This window comes from Eptesicus fuscus, chromosome 20, assembly GCF_027574615.1.
Source record: "Eptesicus fuscus isolate TK198812 chromosome 20, DD_ASM_mEF_20220401, whole genome shotgun sequence".
Classification (NCBI taxonomy): domain Eukaryota; kingdom Metazoa; phylum Chordata; class Mammalia; order Chiroptera; family Vespertilionidae; genus Eptesicus; species Eptesicus fuscus.
Window position 1 is genome coordinate 2,054,895 of NC_072492.1, and position 15,861 is coordinate 2,070,755.

General features: G+C 59.1%; 1 protein-coding gene across 3 annotated transcripts in view; it reads left to right on the forward strand.

Moving 5' to 3' along the window:
• The window catches only part of SLC5A10 (solute carrier family 5 member 10), a 79,240-nt gene extending 63,721 nt beyond the window's left edge, over positions 1 to 15,519 (forward strand). For 2 of the 3 annotated variants that reach the window (XM_054709206.1, XM_054709207.1), the window contains 6 exons: positions 9,118 to 9,225; positions 11,333 to 11,483; positions 14,335 to 14,503; positions 14,632 to 14,847; positions 15,068 to 15,140; positions 15,249 to 15,519. In XM_054709206.1, the coding sequence (XP_054565181.1) occupies positions 9,118 to 9,225; positions 11,333 to 11,483; positions 14,335 to 14,503; positions 14,632 to 14,847; positions 15,068 to 15,140; positions 15,249 to 15,340 (809 nt within the window). In that variant the 3' untranslated portion in view covers positions 15,341 to 15,519. The remainder of the gene's footprint in view (positions 1 to 9,117; positions 9,226 to 11,332; positions 11,484 to 14,334; positions 14,504 to 14,631; positions 14,848 to 15,067; positions 15,141 to 15,248) is intronic. The other variant, XM_054709208.1, reaches the window with a different exon arrangement.
• Positions 15,520 to 15,861: the final 342 nt, after the last annotated feature.

A 15,861-nucleotide genomic window follows, 5' to 3' on the forward strand; every position in this document is an offset into this window, starting at 1 on the left:
TCCTGCACTCCTCCCTGGCCCGGGGGGTGGAGGGGGGAAGAGGATCACATTGTCTGAACACAGTAGCCCCCGAGACCAGGTCCCTGCCTCCCTGAGCACAGTCCACGGGTGCCCCTGCTGCTCCCAGGTATATGGGCACACACCTGCACCCTCCTCCCCAGGGGCCCATGGACACGCTGCCCTGGGGGTTATGATGCCTGGGGTCAAGCCTCTGCCACTGGGGACCCAGAACATGACTCTCTGGGCCCCTGTCCCTCCTTTGCTCGTAGCCCAGCACAAAGGCCCTGGGCTCACAGGCAGCTCTAGCTGTCAGGGCTGAAAGGCCCTGGCCTCCCACTTCTGCAGTTACTGCCCATAGCGACAGCTTCACAGGGAGCTGTTTAAAAAGAAACAGCGTGGCTCAGTGGTTGAACCAGAAGGTCACAGTTTGATTCCCGGTCAGGACACATGCTGGCTTGATCCCCAGCTGATCAATGATTCTCTCTCATCACTGATGTTTCTATCTCTCTTTCCCTCTCCCTTCTTCTCTGAAATCAATTTAAAAAAAATCCTATCTAATAATAGAGTAACATGTAAATTACCATCACTCCGCTACGCCCACGATTGGGCGGCGGGAGGCTGGGGGGCGGGACTCGGGGTGGCCTATCTGGCCATTGAGAGGCACGGATCCGCTGCCACTGAGGGGGGCTACCCTGCTGTTGAGAGGCGCAAAACTGTGCCTCTCAAGGGCCAGATCCGCGGCTGCTGAGGGGGCCTGCCGCGGACACCCAGCTGTGCTTCTCAACGGCAGGGTAGCCAAGTGTCCGTGGCAGCCCCCCCCAGCGGCCGTTGAGAGGCGCGGGGCGGGGGGAGTCCCGCCCCCTGCGCCTCTCAACAGCAGGGTAGCCCCCCTCAGCGGCCGCGGACCATCCAAAGTGGGGGAGCTGGGTGCCTATCTGCTCCGGCACCTGAAAGGCCTGGTGCATCAGCGGACAGGCACCCAGCTCCACCACGCGAAAAGCGTGTAGGGGACCCTACACGTGCATGATTCAATCATGCACTGGGCCTCTAGTTTAAAAATAAAATAAAAAACAAAGAAAAATCCCAGAGAGCTTGCACGTAGCCTTCCCTTTTCCCCCAGTGGTACCATCCTGCACAACCACCTACAGTAACATCACAGCAGGGAAGGTGATGTTGGTGCGATGTGCTCATGTGTATGTGCATGTGTGCAAGCTCATGTGCAGATCTGTGTAACCACTGTCACAATCAAGATGCAGAACTGTTCTGTCACCACCAGGCTCTCCCTCTTTTCAGCCACAGCCCACCCCAGCCCCGGCCCCCGGCAGCCACAGCCCACCCCAGCCCCGGCCCCCGGCAGCCACAGCCCACCCCAGCCCCGGCCCCCGGCAGCCACTGACCTGTCTCCGCTCTGGGAGTGGTTGGTAGCTTGCTCCTTCCGTGGCTGACTGGTACTCCATGGAGTGGATGGGCCAGTGATTTAACCATTTCACCTGTTGAAGGACACTTGGGTTTCCAGTTTGGGGCTATTATGAACAAAGCTGCTTTGAACATTCACACACATAGTAACTTATGTATATTTTACATTCCCCCCAACAATGTATGAGTGATTCAACTTCATGGCCTTGCGACATGTTATGTTGCCACAATCATTTGATTTAGCCCTTCCGATAGACGTGTAACAGTCTCTTACTGTGGTGTTAACGTGCATTTCCTTAATGACTCATGACATTGAACACATGTCATGTGCTTATTTGTCATCTGTATGTATTCTTCAGTGACATGTTTGTTCATGTGTTTTACCCATTTCCTAATTGGACAGTCTGGTTTCACTGCTGAGTTGAGAGCGCTTTATAGTCTCCATACCAGGCCTTTGCCGGGTGTGTGGTCTGCAGCTCTCCCCCTTTATGTATATGACACAGTTGACTCGAACAATGTGGGGGTTAGGGACACTGAATCCCCGCCCCCCCGTGGGGTCAAAAATCTGTGTATAAATTTTGATTCCTCCAAAATTTAACTACTAATAGCCTACTGTTGACCAGAAGCCTTACTGATAACAAATAATCGATGAACACATATGTTGTGTGTTATGTGGATTATATGCATTATTCTTTAAATATTTTTTTATTGATTTTTAGAAAGAGAGGAAGGCAGAGGGATAGAGAGATAGAAACATCAATGAGACAGGAACATCATCAATCGGCTGCCTCCTGCACTCCCCACACTAGGGATCAAGCCACAACCCAGGCACATGCCCTGAAGAAGAATCAAACCAGAGACCTCTTGGTTCCTGGATTGACGTTCAACCGCTGAGCCACACCGGCCAGGCATGTGTTATCCTATCTAATAAAAGAGCAAATTGACCTTCACTCCAAAACACAAGATGGCCACCCCCATGTGAAAACAAGATGGCCACCACAAGATGGCCAGAAGGGGAGGGCAGTTGGGAGGGACCAGGCCTGTAGGGGAAGGCAGTTGGGGGGGAGGGGGGGGAGACCAGGCCTGCAGGGGAGGAAAGTTGGGGGCGACCAGGCCGGCAGGGGAGGGCAGTTGGGGACAACGAGGCCTGCAAGGGAGGACAGTTAGGGGTGACCAGGCTGGCAAGGGAGGGCAGTTAGGGGTGACCAGGCTGGCAGGGGAGGGCAGTTAGGGGCAATCGGATGGGCAGGGGAGCAGTTAGGTGTCAATCAGCCTGGCAGGGGAGTGATTAGGGGGTGGTCAGGCTGGCAGGCAAAAGTGGTTAGGGGCAATCAGGCAGGCAGGCAGGCGAGCAGTTGGAAGACAGCAGTCTGGATTGTGAGAGGGATGTCCCAGATTGGAGAGTGTGCAGGCTGGGTTGAGGGACACCCCCCCACCCCGTGCATGAATTTCGTGCACCAGGCCTCTAGTTCTTAAATAAGTAAGCTAGAGAAAAGAAAATGTTATTAAGAACATCATAAGGAAGAGAAAAAGACATTTAAAGTCTTTATTAAAAAAATCCATCTATAATTTCAAATCCATGTTCAAATCCGTATTGGCCAAGGGTCAACTGTATAATATTATTAACTATAATCACTATGGTGTACATTAGACCCCTAGAACTCATTCATTTTACAACTGGAAGTCTATACCCTGTGGCTACCATTTCCCCTTTCCCCTGACTCCCTACCCCTGGTAACCGCATTCTGATCTCTGTTTCTACGAATTTGGCATTTTTAAATTCTGAATATAAGTGATATCATACAGTATTTGTCTTCCTCCGACTTATTTCACTTAGCACAACACCTTCTAGGTCCATCCTTGTTGTGGCAAATGGCAGGATGTCTGTCTTTCTCATGGCTGAATAATACTCTGTAATATATATATACACATGTATATGTAACTGGTATGTATGTATATATTATATATGTAATCTTTACCCATTTATCTGTTGGTGGGCAGTCAGGTTGTCTCCATATCTTGGCTACTGTGGATAGTGAACATGGGAATGCAGGCATCTCTTAGAGGGAGTGACTTCATTTCCTGAAGATGTATAAACCAGCCCTGGCTGGTGTGGCTCAGTGGGTAGAGCCTCAGCCTGCAGACTGAAGGGTCCCGGGTTTAATTCCAGTGAAGGGCACGTGCCCGGGTTGCGGACTCGATCCCCAGTTGGGGGCATGCAGGAGGCAGTCGACCAATGATTCTCTCTCATCATTGATGTTTCTATCTCTCTCTCCCCTCTCCCTTCCTCTCTGAAACCAATAAAAATATATTTTAAAAAAGACGTATAAACTAGAAGTGGGATTGCTGGGTTATATGACAGTCCTATTTATAACCTTCTTAGGAACCGCCCTGTTTTTCATACTGGCTGCACCAATTTGCATTCTCACCAGCAGTGCACAGGGGTCCCCTTTGCCCACGTCCTCGCCCACGCACGTTATCTCTTGTCTTTTTGTTGATAGCTGTTCTAAGAGGTACAGGTGGCAGCTGGTTGTGGTTCTGTTCTGCATTTCCCGATGATGAGGGAATTGAGCACTTTTTCATGCACCTGTTGGCCATTTGTAATTTTCCTTTGGAAAATGTCCACTCAGTTCCTCTGCTCATTTTTAAATCGGATTTTTTGTGGTTTGTTCCTGTTTGTTTGTTTTTTGCTGTTGAGTTATATGAGTTCTTTATGTAATTTTGGATATTAACCCTTTATCAGATATATGGTTTGCAAATGTTTTTCCCAATACATAGGTTGCCATTTCATTTTGTTGATGGTTTCCTTTGCTGTGCAGAAGTAGTCCCATTTGTTGTTTACTTTTTCCCTTTGCTTTTGGTGTCAAATAAAAAAAATATTGCCAAAACTGATGTAAAGGAGCTTAACCCCATGTTTTCTTGTCAGAGTTTTATGGTTTCAGGCCTTATGTTCAAATCTTTCATCTATTTTGAGTTGATGGATGTTTGCATATGGTGTAAGATATGGCCCTAGTTTCACTCTTTTGCATGTGTCTATGCAGTTTCCCAACACCATTTACTGAAGAGACTGTCCTTTCCCTTCTGTACGGTATATGCTTGGTTTCTCTGTTGTAAAGCGATAGAGTATGTATGCCTGGGTTCATTTCTGGGCTCTCTATGCTATTCCATTTATCTAGTATCTGCTTCTGCGCCAACACCGTACTGTTCTGATAACTATAGCTTTGTAATACAGTTGTTTTGTTTTTGTTAATCCTCACCTGAGGATATTTAACAAATTAATTTTTAGAGAGAGTGGAAGGGGGGGGAGTTAGAGAAACATTGATGTGAGAGAGACACATTGATTGACTGCCTCCGGCATGTACCCCTTCCAGGGCCAGGGATCAAACCTGCAACCCAGGTATGTGCCCTTGACTGGGAATTGAACCCGCAACCCTTCCATGCACTGGCTGATGCCCTAACCACTTGGAACACTGGCCAGGGATGTAATACAGTGTGAAATCAGGAAATGTGATCCTCCATTTTTGCTTATCTTTCTTAAGATCACTTTGGCTATTTGGAGTATTTTGTGGTCTGATACAAACATCTAAAAATTGTTTTTTCTATTTTTGTGAAAAATACCACTGGAGTTTTGATCCGGATTGCATGGAGTCTTAGATTGCTTTAGGCTGTATTACATTGTAACATGCCTTCTCCTCGCCCCTGCGCACAGTGAAGTTCCCATGTATCGGTGTCTCCCGGGTTTCTCTCAGCAGTGGCTTGTAAGTGTTCAGTGCACAGATGTTTCATTCCTTGCTTAAATGTGTTCCTTGGTATTTTGCTCTTTTTATAATTGTAAATGGGATTGCTTTCTGAATTTCTCTGGTAGTTGGTTGCTAGTGTAGAGACACACAGGGATTTTTGTACATTGATTTTGTCCTCGGAAACTTGACTAAAGTCATTTCTGTAGCTTTTCTTTCGTCCTTTCCACAGGCGTCTTACGCAGAGCAAAGGCGTTGGATTGTGATGAGTCTAACTCGCCACTTTCCTCCTATGGCTCATGCTTTCCACGCCAAGTCCAATGCTTCCCCTTGCCCTAGGGCGCAACCTACCTTTTTTCTCCTAAACGTTGGCTAGTTTTACATCGAAACCTTTGCTCTATTGGAGTTAGTTTTTGTGTCAGGGGGGACGTTTAGGTTGAAGTTGAGTTTGTGGCCATGGATGTCCCCAGAAAGGCTTCGCAGAGGAGAAAGCCCCAGAGAGCGATCTCACCCAGGGCCACAGAGGAAGGATCGGAGAGCCGGACTCGAGCCCGCTGGCTGCCCTCTGCTCCCAACTGCGAGGCCACGTCTGGACGGCTCCCAGGGAGGAGCAGGCCTGGCGGGGCGGGGGCTAGATGAGCCCTCGGGGTGCTATTCCCAGTGGCCAGCTTGGGGAGGGGTCATTCCAACACCAGCAGAGCCTGCCACGCATTTGCTGTGCTGGGCGCTGCTGGGCCCCAGGCTTCCCGGGCCGGGCCATGGGGACGCAGGCAGACTGGCCACAGAGTTATTGGTGTCATGGAGGGTGTTGCCCTGAGATGCAGGAGCCCAGACTCCCACAGAGTTGAGGGGAGTGAGTATGTGCTCCTGGTTCAGGAAGGAGGGGAGGGTGTTCCGGGGAGAGGGAACAGCTAACACAGAGGCTTGGAGAGTGGGTGAAGCCGGTGGGAGTGAGGGCAGCCGCGTGGGCAGAGGCTGTGAGTGGCACCGCTGGAGCGTGACTGACCCGCTGCGGGATGGAGGCACCGGAGGCGTGAGCAAGGGGGAGGGGGCAGCGGTGGTGTTGGAGGTTCCCTCCGCTGCTCACAGGGCCGTGCTGCGACGAGGTGGTGCGGCTCCCTGGTCACTCAGCCCAGTGCTGCCCTTGGCATTGGCTGCCGGGAGGGAGGACTTGGGGGAAGGAGAGGAGCACCTCCGGCCTTCTGTGTGGGCCCGGGGCTGGGTGCGGAGGCTGGTGCAGTGTGGAGGCCCGGGGCTGGGTGCGGAGGCTGGTGCCGGTGTGGAGGCCCGGGGCTGGGTGCGGAGGCTGGTGCAGTGTGGAGGCCCGGGGCTGGTGCGGAGGCTGGTGCCGGTGTGGAGGCCCGGGGCTGGGTGCGGAGGCTGGTGCAGTGTGGAGGCCCGGGGCTGGGTGCGGAGGCTGGTGCAGTGTGGAGGCCCGGGGCTGGTGCGGAGGCTGGTGCAGTGTGGAGGCCCGGGGCTGGGTGCGGAGGCTGGTGCCGGTGTGGAGGCCCGGGCGGCTCCTCCGTCCACTGCAGCGGGCGCTCCGGCGCACCCACGGGCCTGCCTGTGCCCTGGCCCTCCCTGTTGGGGACGGTGCACCCCTGAGTTGGCACATTCAGGACTTTGTTGAAGTGGCGACACCGCTGCTGCTGTCGGAAAGGAGGGGTGTTCTTTCCTGAAGCTCAGCACAAACACTAGCGAGGTGAACTGAGCCAGCCGGGCGGGCGGGCGGTGCCGTGCCAGCAGCCTGCAGCCGCTGCATAAACTCAGCAGAACCTCCTGACTCAGGCTTTCTGAGCCATTATGTGGCTGTGACTCCTCACCTGTCCCTCCCAGGAGGCCTGGGTCCTCGGGCACCAGGGCCAGCCAGGCCAAGCCCAGGACTTGTCAGGAGGGCCCTCCCTCCGGGCCCTGAGCTCTGTCCTTGGTCTGATTGTGTCTCCCAGGCAAGCCCCTTTCTGTGCGAGTTCTCTCATCGGCACTGGTGGGGGTGGAGGTGGTAGGGTAGGGCAGCTGGATCAAACAGTGCCTGAACTCCTCCAGGGATCTTTCTGGGACCCTTTCTCTCTTTCTTTTCTCCTGTGCCTTTCCTCCTTCCTCACTCGCTTATTCACTCATTCATTCACAAATGTTCAAAGACCTCTCTCAGGGGCCCAGCCCTGAGCCTGGGACTGGGAAATGACTCAGACCCATTGTGCACCCTCGGGGAGCTCCCAGTCTGGTAGGGAAGGTAAAAATGCAAGCAGACAATTGTGGTTCAACCCTTGGCCTAGGAGCCCTTAGGAGGAAGCTACTCTGCCCCGGGGAGAGTGGGAGGGAGGCGGGAAGCCTCGGAGGACGGCTGTGTGCAATGGGCCGTGAAGCAGGAGGTAAACAAGGGCAGGGATGGAGCACCGAGGAGGAGGCGTCGGCACAGGCGTGGAGGAGCCGAAATGCTGGGTGTGTATGAAAACAAACAGGTCAGGGAGGGCTGGGACCGAGGCTCGAATGCTGCGCAAAGGACTTTCCCCAGGAAGCCGCGGGCGCGGCGCTGGGGTGGGGAGGCATCCTGAGAAGTAAGTGGTGCGAGCAGAGCTGTGATTCTGAAAGGATGGAGAGAATGGGAGGGAGGCGGCGAGGAGCTGGTGGTGGGCAGCAGGCGAGATGGCAGAAGAAGCCACGGGGTTGGGGCTGGGGGAGGGGGAGGGCAGGGGGAGGCAGGACCATCACTGGGGCAAGGAGGCCGAGGGACAAATCTGATGAGACACGGAGTGGTAGGGGCCTGGGAGATGACGGGGAGCCGGTGTCCTGGAACCTGGGGCCCCGGAGGCTGGACAAGGCTGGGGTGTAGGGCAGTGGGGGGCCGAGTGCCTCCGCCCTTCTGCCTGAGAGGAGGGGCGCTGAGGCCACGCCCTGCCCCTGCAGTGGGCACCTGAGGAGGGACTCTTCAGAAGGGACACGTGGAGCGGGCAGTGCTTACCGCCGAGGGCCGAGGGCCGAGTCTGCGTGGAAACATCGAGCTGCTGTTGGGGACTTGACCGCCGGCTCCCCACCGCAGAGGCCTCCGTGGCCCCGCAGCTCCCTCCCTCCCTCTGGTCACCTTGTGGCTTCTGTTCTAAGCTTTCCTGTCATCGCCTCCTCTGCTCCGCACTCCGTGGCCTCTGCCGGAACCCCAGGGGAGCGGAGCCAAGGCGTTTTAAAGTGTTTTCGCCTGGCTGGCGTGGTTCGATTCCTGGTCAGGGCACGTGCCCGGGTCCCGGCAGAGCAAGCAGTGGGCTTGGGGCAGACAGAGCCAGTGGGGGCAGCAGGAGACACCGATTGATGGTGTTTCTATCTCTCTATCCCTCTCCCTTCCTCTCTCTCTAAAAAAAATCAATGAAGACATATTTTTTAAAAGTATTTCCTGCAGGAACAAGTGAGAACTTGTCACCTATCCTGTGCTTGTGAGCTCTGCAGAGATGGACCCCAGCTGCTGTGGGCGGGGAGGAACAGCCCCCCCCCACCCCCCCGGGAGCCGCATCAGAACCAGAGCCAGGCTCCCAGGCTTCCCACAGGCGCCCGCAGTGCTGAGGTTCCTGCCCCAGGCGGTTCTGCTCCGCGGCTTGCTGGGGAGGCCCGGACTTAGGGTTTGGTCCAGGTCTGGGCTGAGGCTAAGACATTCACTGAGCCTCCATTCACTCACGGGGGAGCTGTGTGCCTGTCCCGGTGCTGAGCGGGCTGCCACAGCAGGTCCAGGTCCCCAGCATCACCAGACCCCCCACCATGGGAAGAGGCGAGACACAAACATGCCCCAGTCACCAGGGAGGAAAAGAGACATGGGAGAGGAGATGGGCAGGAGAGCAGAGAGGTTTATTTCAGGTGCAGGCACCCATCCTCTGGGAAGGCCCAGGAGAGCCACTTCAGCCCGAGGGCCCAAGAGGCCGCAGCTGAGAGGGAGGCTGGTGGAGAAAGGGCAGGAAGGCAACTCTGGGCATCTCTCACACAGATGACGTGGGCTGTGTGTTGCCGTCCGAGTGCCTGCGGGCCTGCGGGGCCGAGATTGGCTGCTCCAACATCGCCTACCCCAAGCTGGTCATGGAACTGATGCCCATCGGTGAGGTGCTGGTGGGTCCGGGGGGCGGGCAATGAGGGAGCTGTGGGGGCCATTCTGGATCCAATGTGATGGTGTGTGGCATCCAGGTAGGATGCTCTGCTCATCGGGGAAGAGAGGAAAGTAATAGAAAACACTCACATGCCATGTGGGTAACTTGCATCTTCATCTCAGGGAGCGTACATGCCATTATTATCGTCCCCATTTTAGAGATGGGGAAACTGAGACCCAGAGAGGTTACGTGACTTGGCCAAGGTCACGTGGCAGGTGAGCTGCAAAGCTGGGTCTGAACCTGGATAATCTGCCTCCAGAGCTGGTCCTGTCACTTGAGAAATGGGGCCACGTTTCCTCCAGGCCCTGGGTGCCGCACGCTTTTGCAAACTGCTCTCTCCTTACGGCTGAGAGGCAGAGGCATTAGCTGCGTGACAGACGGAAGCGAGGCACGGCTTAGAGGAGTGCTTGCCAAGGCCAGAGTGGCTGAGACACAAACCCGTCGGCCTGCCCCAAGCCCGCTGCCTGCTCTGCGGGATCATGCGGTCAAGGCCCCGTGAACCTTCACCTCTGCCTCCCCGGACCCTGTGGGCCAACGGGTAACCCTAGGGGACAGGCTTAGGCCTTTTCCATGTTTCTCGTGGCAGCAGAGGTCCTGCCAGTGGGATCTGGGTGATGGGGTCCCCGTCGCAGGAAGGGTGCAGCAAGGCCACAGCAGGGTGGGGGGCTCCACCTGAGCAAAGAGGAGACCCTCTGCAGCCAGCTCCTCAGACCCTCTAGTCTGCACCTCCCTCCCTCGCCTCCCCCTGTGGAGGCGGCCTGGCTTGGCCTGCCCCGTCCCCACCTCCTCCAGGGAGCCCAGGCCCAGGGAGGTTAGTGCTCGGAGCGGGATCAGATCCTGGCTCCGCTGGGTTGGCTGCGATATTTGGGGCGTGTCACGTCCCCGCTCCCAGCTTCTGTGTCCTGGTTTGTGAATTGGAGATAATGACACCTACCCACCCTTAGTGCTGCTGCTGGGATTAAACCGTAACTCGGGGGCTGCCAGGTGCCAGTCCTGGCTGCGTGGGGTTCCCCTCCCGGCCTCGCCTTCTCCTGTTCTGGGGCTTCTGTGATTGGGCCACACCCCTCTCTAGGCCTGGATCTCCCTGTCAGAAAAATGGGTGGAGAGTAAGCCCTGAGTTCATCCACCTCTCAGAGCAAGAAAAGGAGGGCGGAGAAATGTTTTTGGGAAAACACTTAGTGAACTCACTTTCCTTCCGGCCCCATCCAGTCAGACTGACACAGGAACAGCAAAGACCATGATGCCTGGGAGTCACACCTCTGCTCAGAGGCAGAACCCGGGCCAGGCAGCACGGGGCACCCTACGGCCGAGCCTCGGATTACCCTAGGGCGGGGTGGGGGCAGACGGGGGGCTGTGGGAGTGGTGGTGTGTGTGTGGGGGGTGGGCTTAGGCGCTTGAAGGAAAAGCATAAAAGCCTTGGAGACAGATGTGCACCAAGACCCAGCAAGCAGGTGGCCCCCTCCGCCCCTCTGCAGCCCGGGACTCCTGGAAGGCTTTGCACACAGTGCCCGGCCCGCCTCCAGGGGCCCTCGCTCATTTCAGCCGATCAGCAGGTGGGTTTCTGTTCCCCAGGGGAACCACATCTCTTCCACGGAGCCACCAGGGACTGCCCTGGGCCTGCCGGGCCTGCCACACGTAGGAGGCCAGGGCTGAGGCCCTGCCCTGCCCACCCAGACCTCCCCCACTCCCCGCCCCCGCCCCCGCCCCCGCCCCCGCCCCTGGTTTTGCGTCTGGCCTGCGGTGGGACCTGGGCTCCTGTCTCCCTCTCTGAACTTTCACTGTCCCGTCTGTCAAGTGGGTTTCTCAGCCTCCGTCACAGGAAGTCCTGGTGGCCTTTGCCGGCTGCGAGCTCTGCAGACACGGGGGCCGCTGACTGACCAGAGGAGCCGGCGGAGGGGCCTGGCTTTGCGCATTCAGTCCTCGCGTTTGTCCGCCTCCAGCCTCCTCCCGGGGCTCCTCCCGCCACCTCCCGCTGGCTGGGCCTGAGGGCCTCCCCCCGGGCCACGGCGGGAGGGCTCCGGTGGGAGGCAGGCCGGCCAGCAGCCTCTCTGACCGCAGGTCTGCGGGGCCTGATGATCGCAGTGATGATGGCCGCGCTCATGTCGTCGCTGACCTCCATCTTTAACAGCAGCAGCACGCTCTTCACCATGGACATCTGGAGGCGGCTGCGGCCGCGGGCCGGCGAGCGGGAGCTGCTGCTGGTGGGACGGTGGGTGCGGCGGCGGGTGCTGGCAGCGGGCGGGCGGAGAAGTGGGCTCCCCAGCCATGCGCCCAGCCCGTGAGGCCCGCCAGAGTGGGCTTTGAGGGATGAATAGGAGTTTGTCCGTGGGAAAAAGGAGGCTGCCAGGAAGGAGAGAAGAGGCCAGGAAGTCCTGTCCATCCCGCCTCCCACTGTCTCCTCCGCCTCCTCAGTCCCCGCCTCCTCCTGGGACATCTCTGAGGGGCGCCCTCCCCAGCCGGCCCAGAGGTCCTTCTGTCGTCCCCAAATCTGAGCCCCTAGCCTGCTGCTGACCCCCTGCTCCAAAGAGAGCCCCAGCCGGGCTCAGGAATGGCCACGCTCAGGCCGCACTGCCCCTCCGCCCCGTGCCCGGCCCACCGCACTCCGCCCGTTTTCTCCAAGCCCTGCGGTCCCATTGCCTCAGTGCCTCACCCCAAGAGTCCCCTCCTCAGCCCTCCCTGAGACACTGACCCGGAATGAGCCCCTCTGCCCTCAACGCCTCCCACAGGGTCCTGCCAGGCTCTGTCGCAGCCGTCTGTCACACCCCCACGCCGGAGGCGGGCAGGGCTGCTCCCGGGGAGTCAGCAGTGCGTGAGCACTTGGCCTCCAAGTGTGCGTGTCCGACTGCTTCGCCCTCTCCAGGCCCCCTCCTCTCCCACTGGGCCACACGGCTCCTGCCTGCTGGGCGAGGGGCCCAGCCTTCCGGTGCTTAGTGTGGCCGACCCTGCACCCTCTGCCCGTGGCGCCCATCGGCAGGGTGGGGTCCCCCAGGGCTGCAGGCAGCGGTCCCGGCGATGAAGGGCCCTGCTGGGACACGCCGGCAGCAGGCAGGCATGAGCTCATCTGCAGGCGCAGAGCCTCCCAACAAGGAGCCTCGCCCTCCTGCCTCCAGATGCGCCCGTCAGCGCTCCTGCCCTCCACCCTCCCCTCGGCCGCCTCCCTGCCCTCCGCGGGCCCAGGCTGTCGGGGCAGGTTGCGCCCTCTCTGGTGTCAGCTCTCCCAGCGGCCAGTTTGGTGGCGTGGAAAGGGCCCAGGGCCAGGGCTCAGCTCTGCCCACACCGCCAGCCTCCTCGTGCCTCAAGCAACACCGTTCAAGCTGTGCCCTACCATGTGGGGTCTGGGATCTGCGGCGCCTCCATCCAGGAGGAAGTGGGAAGACCCGCACTCCTCCCAGAAGCCTGGGGAGGAGGCCACGTGGGCGGGGCGGCAGGGGCATGCTGGTGGCCCGGTGTCAGCCAGGGGGTGGTGGCCAGAGGTGGTGTCACAGGCCAGGGGCTGTGACGGCTCTCCCTCCAGGACCCTGACCTTTGTCAGCCCCAGGCCCAGGCCCACTCCCCAGCCTTCACGCCTGCGTTCCCCTCCCCTGCTGCCCCTTGTCTTCCCTTCTCTGTTATTTACAAACAGTGCCCAGGCCTCCCTTGCACCCTGCCTGGATCTGGGCAGTCTAGGGATCCTGGGAAATCCAGAGCCCCCCCCCCCCCCCCCGCCCGACCTGAGGGGCTCCCCTAAACCACACTGCAGCCCAGGTGCACGGAGGGGCAGTCATCCTGTGAGCAGTGTGTGTGTGTGGGGGGAGCTTCCTGGAGGAGGGAGGCCCTGAGCTGGGCCTTGGAAGATGGGGGGGCTGCTGGGGAGGTGAGAAGGGTGTTCCAGGCAGAAGGAAAGACTCTGGCCTTGGGTCCCCCTGGCAGCTGGGTGGTGGCTGAATCAGAAGAAACCCTAGCCCTGGCCAGTGTGGCTCAGCTGTTTGAGCGTCATCCTATGCGCCTAAAGCGGGGGTTCAATCCTTCTCCCCCTCCCCCCACACACTCCTGACAAGATGACTGCCCCTCCGTGCGCCTGGCCTGCAGTGTAGCTTAGGGGAGCCCCTCAGGCCTAGACTGCCCAGATCCAGGCAGGGCACAGGGAGGCCTGGGCACTGTTTGTAAATAACAGAGACGGGAAGACGAGGGACAGCAGGGCGCACACCAGGCTGTGCTCAGTCCCCAGTGTCTGTCTGTCTGTCTGTCTCTCCCTTCCTCTCAATAAAAAACAGTAATAATAATAATAATAAGCCCCTGAGGCCGCAAGAAGGCAGGGCCCCTCCAGGCTGAGCTGGGCAGGTGTGAGGCTGCTGTTGGGCTTCGGGAGCCTGTGTGTGTGTGGGGCGGAGGGGAGGGGGGGGTCCCTGGAGCCTGCCTGCAACTTGAAGAGGGCAGGGCCTGTGCCTGCCAGGCTGAGGGTTAATTAGCCTTCATCTTCATCGAGGTGGCACCTCCTTCCTCCCGCCTCCCCCTGAGGCCCAGGAAGGAAAAGGGAGGCGGGCGGGCGGGCGGACCCACCCCAGCTCCCACAGAGCCTCGGTCACGCCTGCTGTGCAGGCTCCAGGAGGTCTCATCCACCCCCCATTAGGGGTGAGGGGCACTCAACTGACACAGGGGTGAGGGTGCTCAGCCAGGGAGGAGGAGATGGAACACCTCGCCCAACCCCTGTCCCTTCAGCTGAGCTGCACGCCCTTCACGGCTCCGGGCTCCTCTTCCTGGAAGCCCTCCTAGATTGATGCTTCCTCTGGGCTCCCTGAGCCCAGCCCTTACTTAGCACAGGTGACAGGGTGACAGGCTCATCTGCTTTTTTGCTCACTTCTGATCAGAGTCTGGGTTCCTAGCACAGCGCCCCGCACTCGGGGGGGAGGGGGGCTCTTGTTGAAGAGCTTGTGGAAGGAACAGGTGAAGCGCGGCTGCGTGGAGGGGAGGCGGGCAGGAGCCCAAAGGGGCTGGTGCAGGTTGGGGAGGTTTGGGGTGGGCAGCAGCGGAGGGGCGGGGAGGGAGAGGAAGGGGCTCTGACGAAGCCGCCGCCGCCGCAGGCTGGTCATCGTGGCGCTGATCGGCGTGAGCGTGGCCTGGATCCCGGTCCTGCAGGGAGCCAACAGCGGGCAGCTCTTCATCTACATGCAGTCGGTGACCAGCTCCCTGGCGCCCCCGGTGACCGCTGTCTTCGTCCTGGGTGTCTTCTGGCGGCGAGCCAACGAGCAGGTGGGTGCGGAGGAGCGCGGGCGGGGGCAGGCCTGGCCGGCTCCTCGGTCCCCTCTGGGATGGGCTGCCCCTGGCTCGAACGGTCCCCTGGGCCTTCGCCCAGCGGCCCCGCTGCCCTGCCTCCCCAGGGGGCCTTCTGGGGCCTGATGGTCGGGCTGGCGGTGGGCGCCACGAGGCTGGTCCTGGAGTTCCTGCACCCGGCCCTGCCCTGCGGCGCCGAGGACACGCGGCCTGCCGTCCTGGGCAGCATCCACTACCTGCACTTCGCCGTTGCCCTCTTCGCACTCAGCGGGGCCGTGGTGGTGGCCGGCAGCCTGCTGACGCCCCCACCCCCAGGGGCGCAGGTAAGCCTGCCTGACCCCGGGCTCTGACCCTTCCCAACTTCTGACTCAGGTCCCAATTCTCTGACGCAAGAATTTCCTACCTCTGGACCTAGCCCTGGGCCCCGGCCCTTTTTGCACTCAGCTGCCCCCTTTCATCACTGACCCCTGATCCTGTTTGGGTCCACCTCCCAGCCCCCCACACCCTCCCGTCCTGCCACCCTATCCCTCCCATTCCCTGCAGATCCAGAACCTTACCTGGTGGACTCTAAGGAGGGACCTGCCCCCAGGAGCCAAAACAGGTACGCACGTGACCCTGGGCATCCCTCTCACGCCATCCCTGGGGCTGGGCTTCGGAGCCTCAGGGCCCTGGGGTGGCCCCGAGATACTCAGTGGCCCCTCTCTCCCACCCGTGCCAGGTGGCACCCAGAAGCAAGCTTTCTGGGCCCGGGTCTGTGGCCTCAACGCCATCCTTCTCATGTGCGTCAACATCTTCTTCTATGCCTACTTCGCCTGATGTGGCCCCCCTTCCCTACTGAGGACACCAGGCCCAAAGAGGGGTGACTCCCCTCGCGGCTGCGTGGCGGATCCGTGCCCCGGGACTGCCCGGCCAGCAAGGTGGGAGCCTAAAGAATTAGGGAGGGAATGGGCGAAAAGAATGTGATACTTCAAAAATGGTAGTCGTAACTGGCAAGAAAAGGCGATTTCGGCGTTACTGTGTTACTGTTTTTATTTTGCGTACGTGGGTCCAGGGCAGGAGCAGCGCCGTCGCCAGAGCTCAGGGCCTGGAGGGTGTCAGGCCCCCCTGGGCGGAGGGAGAGCCCCCCACTGTTCCATCTGCTCCCAGTGCCACAGGGCCCCCCTGCTCACTGCCCCCACCCAGCCTGGCATTCCAGCTGCCTGTGAGTTCCCCTCTCTTCCTGCTCCCAAAGGTGCCCAGATCCGGGCAGGCGCGGCCTAGTAACCCCCTGCTGGGTGCACGTTCCATTCTCCAACTGGGGCCCCACCCAGACGGCCCCCCCATGCTGCTGGGCTTCC